At 32.0% G+C, this 6544-nt stretch overlaps 1 protein-coding gene across 1 annotated transcript; it reads left to right on the plus strand.

Moving 5' to 3' along the window:
- Positions 1-2327: 2327 nt before the first annotated feature.
- Positions 2328-5909, plus strand: LOC143064156 (uncharacterized). The gene is made up of 4 exons (XM_076236776.1): positions 2328-2441; positions 2582-2992; positions 3348-3526; positions 4040-5909. Exons 2-4 carry the CDS (start codon positions 2794-2796, stop codon positions 4535-4537), a joined length of 876 nt encoding a protein of 291 aa, XP_076092891.1. The 5' UTR covers positions 2328-2441; positions 2582-2793; the 3' UTR covers positions 4538-5909.
- The last annotated feature ends 635 nt before the right edge of the window (positions 5910-6544 follow it).

Consider the following 6544-nt stretch of genomic DNA (forward strand, 5'->3'; position numbering starts at 1 on the left):
GATTTAGTAAATATTCCTTTAAACTTACAACTTCACTTATCCAAAGTCTTCTTTCTCTAACTTACTCGTAACAACAGTTGAAATATTATAATGAAGGTCTCTGAAGTGGCACAGCATATAATGGAAGAGAGCAAGGGTACAGTTAATAAGATGAAATATTCAGTGAGGAAGATTTAATGAGTATTACCCCCCCCCCCCACACACACACACACACAAGGAGGGGGAATAGAGGGGTCATGTCCTATTCGCCTATGGTGTCGATTTCGAGGAAATGGAATTCATCAGATTTTGAACTTATTATAGATATTCAATTGTTCATGATTACTATATAAAGACGGTAATGAAAAAAAAATCTATATTTTGTATTTACGTCTTCAACCATGCCCTATATACATGTTTATATTTAATGAGCTACATCGTTGATTTATTTACTTTTGCCGTAATGGATAAGATAATTGTATCGATTTAAATATATATATTGCTGTGTATTTCATCATCAATGTTTGATTTACCTTGACCTACTAAAGAAGTAGAGCAATATTTATTTCAGCTGGATGTGTGCCAGATATAGTATCCGAACAACTTATATTAAACATTGAAATGTCCATAATGAAAAATCAAAATAAACATGTTTGGGATACTGCATGATTGTCTCCATATGGTATCCAGTGGCGGATCCAGTTTGGGGGGCCGGGGTTTGAAACCCCCCTTTTTTTAACGATCAATGCATTTGAATGGCCGGGACATGTATAGTTGGAACCCCCCTTTGTCCTGGGTTAGGACCCCTTTGTAAAATGGCTGGATCCGCCCCTGGTATCATACAATCTTGTGCGGCAAAGCAGTCTAACGATAATTAATAACTCTCCATTGATGAATTTGTAAAGACACAAAAAAAAAACATCTGACATTTTAAATCATAATAAAGTAAGTAAATATTCGTGGATCGGAACACAATCATTTGGGGGAATAAACCACCATCTTCTATTTCTTTTGTGTTTTGATTTTTATTAAAATATTCTTGCTGAAATCAAGCCGATTTCATCGAATTCTTGATGGCATTGGTGTTGTAACAAACGAAGATGAAGACTTTGTTTTGTGTACAAATATTTTTTTTTTATATATAAAATTGGCGCAATAAGATGATTTTTTTTATTAATACATTTAATAAATAAACAAAGTTTTCTTAAAACTGATTGTTTTTTTAATATTAAACAGTGATCAAATTGTTGACACTATATTTGAACTTTGTGAATATTTAGCCAAGTTTGTGGAAACAATTTTCGTTCGTTCTTCAAATGCGAACAGCAAAACAAATAATGAAATTTGTCGCCTATATCACCAGAACTATATACACAACATGCACAACGAACATGTCCTTTTGTTTCGGGCAATGTTTTATAATAGCCATCTCCCCTTTTCTATACGTAACGCATGTTAACCTGCTCTGAATTTCCATAAGGAAAACACATTTTTTGTTATCAAGGTGCACAAAAAAAAAGAATATTCCCAATGGATCGAACCGTAACTGGTAATGTTGCATAGTAAGCATATTAAAATGTATTACACAATGTTACAGTACTAATAATGATCGAAATGGATCGGTAGAGAAACTTCCAGCAAACGAATATTCTAGAGTGACATAAAAATAATGACGTGTAGAAAACCCAGCAGTATATAAGAATTATATCGGTAAAAAATAATCATAATATTTTCCCCGTAGTAGGACTAAAGTAAAACATTAATATAACCTATCCGAATGAATACATATCAACAGCATTTCACTCAAATATTTTTGTAAGTATAAAACATTTATTTGCAGTTCATATTATTTTGGAATCTTACGCCAATGTTTTAAATACTATACAAATTCTTGCTTACGCTAAGTCAGCATTTGAAATACCTATTTTGTTTACAAACAAAGCATTGGCTGCTAGGGGATCAAAGGTTGGCTGTTCCTTTATTTCACCTACAGTCGTAAACTTACGTTGTTCATTTTATTAACATTCGAAAATCCGATCAATTAAAGAACATCATTGACTTAAAAACGGGGAAAATTTTAATTTTGAACAATAATTGTCAAAGTAAAAACGACAACTTTTAAGTAAAATGAACATAAACGTGATTACAAGTTGCGGTTTGTGGGATTGTTAGATTGGCCTAATTGTGTTCCGCTTTGTCACATGGGAAAAAATTTTCACATGACGTTTCGCGGAAATTTCTCGGGTGTATTCATACCAATGAATGAAAAAGGCCAAGTTCCGACATTTCTTTTGATACAAAAATAGAAATTATGATAGAGATAGAGTAATCTGATTGGGTAGTATTTTTATACTTTTCATCATATCTTAATTTAGAAAGTATTGCACCATAAGAGCTTATGTTCGCGCAATAGCCGGCATTAAGACGAATGTAAGAACAAGAAACACAGTACCCAACTAAAGGTAAAATTTTAAAGTAATGGGGGACACTTCTATACGAAGACGAATTGATCAAAGAACAATTAAATCAATTTTTTCGCGATATGACCCAAAGATATCGAAACGATTGGTCAGGTTTTATTTCTTTCTCTATTTTCTTTCAGTCCCGGCCAGGTCCGGCAAAAGCCAAACAAGAAGCCAAAGTCCTCAGCGACTTGAGTCAAGACGAAGGGATCTTTTAGACCCGAAGAGAAGAGCAGATTTCTGCCGAATAGTTAGGCGTTTAACTGCCAAGATTCGACACCAGAAGACCCCCGTTTTAACACAGGACTCTTCTAAACCATGTACGGACCGGACGACAGTAAAACTCGGCAAAATGGCTTCAGTGCCACAGGCTATAGGGGCAGAGCCCCAAGAAACCTGGACGAACTCGTGGACTTGTTGGACATCAGATATTCTGGAGGAGAAGGAACAGTCTTTGGATTGGGACTTGACACAGATGTTACACACAACGCCCAACACTTCCATGACTTCACTACGTTTGGATCAAAAATCAAGTGGCCCATTTGACAAAGGTATATTTTACTACTAATAAGAATTTACATATACAATGTACAATATACATTTGTTAAAAAATTTAAAATGATGTAAAAAATTAAAATGAGTAGGACTAGACTATATCAGCTAGCACACTATACTTGATACATTAAAAAATAGCAAAAAAAAACATACTAGATTTAAAAAAAATTAAAAAATGCATTTGTAATTTACAGGTTTCTAAATTGCCTAGGTCTTTATCCTTTACTTGTATACACTTAGAAAATGTAGTTTTTGAAGATGACAAAAAGAGGTTGAGAGTTTGACAGATGAAATAGAACGGAATGAAGTTTTGCAGGAGCAGATCATGTTATGTTAATTTCATATTTTCAGAATGGAATGACATGACCATGGACATGACCGATTTAAAAGAAATAAAAAAAGAAGGCCTTTCCTTAGAAGATATGGATATGGACTTCCCTTTGGGTATTGACATGCCAGTTGATGCCCATACCATGTCTGAGGATGATTTCCTTGATAGCTTCATGGATCTGTCAGAATTCCTGTTACCAGTAAGTAATGTTTTATTGTTCTCAACATTATTACTAACATGATTTGATCTTTATGTTTTCTGTAAATTAAAATGTCTACAAATCAAGCTTTTGAACTTGAATCTTCAATTAACATTAACAAGTGCTCACTCAGTCATTATAAATTCAGAAAAATGTGAATGCAGATTATAATATGTGGATATAAGAAAATGTGGTATGAGTTCCATCTCATCCAAGTCACAATTTAAAAAAGTAAACCATTATAGGTCAAAGAACAGTCTTCAACACATATAGTCTTGGCTCATATATACTGAACAGCAAGCTGTAAAGAGCCCCAAAAATGACATGTGTAAAACCATTCAAACTGGGAAACCAACTGTCATACATGTATTGGATGACAAACAATGAATCATCTGACTGTTAAAAAGTACAAGTGTAAAAAAAAACAGCCAGAAATGTATGTATGACCAAGAAATTTTATAAGTCTAACTTTATTTTAGCTATAAAAAAATTAATGTGTTGATCTGTTTTCAGGAACAACCATTAGAGGAAACGGAGGAGGTAAAGAATGTTATACAAATAGAACCCTTATCCAATACTCCTTTCATGGTTGAACCAGTACCAGAGGATTCAGTCATCTGTGAAGAAGTGGTATCTCCAGTGTCTGTGAAGCGTGACATTGATGACATAGACTGGCATCAATACAGTGATCATGACTATGTCACCAAGAAACCATGCCTCTCTCCTTCACCTGATACTGAGGTAGAAACTTCTATAATAGCATCCACTTCAACATCAAAGATCATCAATATGAAAGTCACTACAGATAAAAAGTACCGTGAGAGAAGAAACAAGAATAATGTTGCTTCAAGACGATCAAGAGAAACCAGAAAGATGAAATTTGTTAATATGGAAGATGAAGCAAATCGTTTAGTTGTTAAAAATGCAGAATTGAGAGAAAGAATTGCAGAAATGGAAATATTGGCTAAAGAAATGAAAACTTTGCTTGTACAAAAGTTAGCAGCAAAGTAAGGAAAAGATTTATTGTGAGAACTGAATGAGTTACGGTACTTTTGTATCTTGAGAACTGCTTGTTGTGGTTAAACATGTTTTGTTTCATTGTGAAATAGTCATGAAATCATATAAGATTGTGTAGTAATTAAAAAGATTGAAAATGTAAGAAAAAATTGTCAAGTAATCATCATAGTTTAACATGTATGTATTAAGGTTGAAAACCTAAGAAAAATTGTCAAGTTATCATCAGATTTTAACTTGTATGTATTATAGAAGGTTGTTTGTTTGTTTGATAAATTACCTATTTGTAGGTATTGTTTGTTTGATAATTACCTATATTGTAGGTATATCTATTAGCTAAAAAAAAATAATTGAAGAAGACAATTATCATATAAAAAAAAAAAAATTAATACAAATTTATAAAAAAAAAAGATTTTTATACTATTATATGAAAAATACATTTATGTGTTGAGAAACAATCACAATTTGACCTTATGCATCAGAAGGTCATTATGTATAAACACATTATTAATTCTCTATTATTCATTGTACATGTACATATTTGTATGAAATTAATATCAGAATATGAAAAAAAGTAAATCTTAAAAGAAAAAGAAATAAAAAGTGACTATATTATTTTTGTCAACATCATTTTAGAGAAACACTGTGTACATGTATGTAGAGAATATTTTTTGCATCATCATGATATAGAATTTTGTGTTGTCATTTAATTTATAAAGAAAGGATTGCAATGGCAGACATATGTTAAAAATGCCTAAATCCTATTATGTTAGAGTAGTCATTATCATTTTGTTAAGTTTTTTGTTGCCGTATATATTGCAAACTTATTTTAAGTTTTAGAATTTAATTGGGTCACAATCGGGAATATTTTTTAACTTTTGTTTTAAGACACTTTGTTTATATGTTGTTATTCACTAGTAAACAACCTTGAAGACATTTTTTAAAGATACACAAAACCTACTTAATTATTTATGAAATTATTCTACAAATGAATTTAGATTGAATGGAAATTTCAAATGACCATCAGAAAATAAGTTTAGGCCATTTGATTATAGAAAATTTACTTCTTATGATTATAAAAACAAAATTTTGCTTTCATTGGACTTGTCATACATGTAAATATATACATTGTAACTATGGCACTCAGGAATAATGTAAGGTGACATGGTCAATGGGAGATTACTCTAAAAGTACAAATAAAATGTATTGGTGACTGTGATCATATTACATATGGTACAATTAATTATTTATTATTTACCTATATTGGTAATAGATTCTATCTTGTTACAATGTAATGGCAGGTTATTTTTATACATTTCTAAGATTTATTTATCATTGAAAAGTGAATAAAAATGTTAAAATGTTAGAATATATAGTTTGTTTTTATTCTGACAAAATTAGTATGTAGGCTGCAATGAGGAAGAAATACAAACAAAGGACTTGTTTCAGTCCAACCTTACAAGGTAAAAACTGTCTAAATACAACATAAAAAACCTAAATAAATAGTATTTGCATCTTTAAATCATCGCTGGTTCAACAGGCCAACTGAGCTTTTCTCGTCACTTTAATAATGTCCATTTTTTTTTTGACAAATTTCTTTTCCACTGTAGTCTGAAATTACAGTCAGAGCTAAATTTAACCATACTTGGTCGCATTCAATATTAGGTATACAGTTTTAATGTCATTATGTGGTGTGGATCCAGGGGGGGGGGGTGTTGGAGTGTTGTTGTTCCGAGTGTTGGAACCCCCCCCCCTTTTTTGGGACAATCAATGCATTTGAATGGGGACATGTAGTTGGAACCCCCCTTTGTCCTGGGTTAGGAACCCCCCTTTTTAAAATGGCTGGATCCTCCCCTGATGTGTATGATAACTCTGAATGCCAACAAGCATGACGGACATGGCTAATAAATATTGAGAGATAATTGGAAGTTTTGACTATTGATAACTGCAGAGAAAATCTGACAGAATGTTAAGTTCTATGATATAATTTCTATTGATTTATAT

This window comes from Mytilus galloprovincialis, chromosome 2, assembly GCF_965363235.1.
Source record: "Mytilus galloprovincialis chromosome 2, xbMytGall1.hap1.1, whole genome shotgun sequence".
Taxonomy (NCBI): Eukaryota; Metazoa; Mollusca; class Bivalvia; order Mytilida; family Mytilidae; genus Mytilus; species Mytilus galloprovincialis.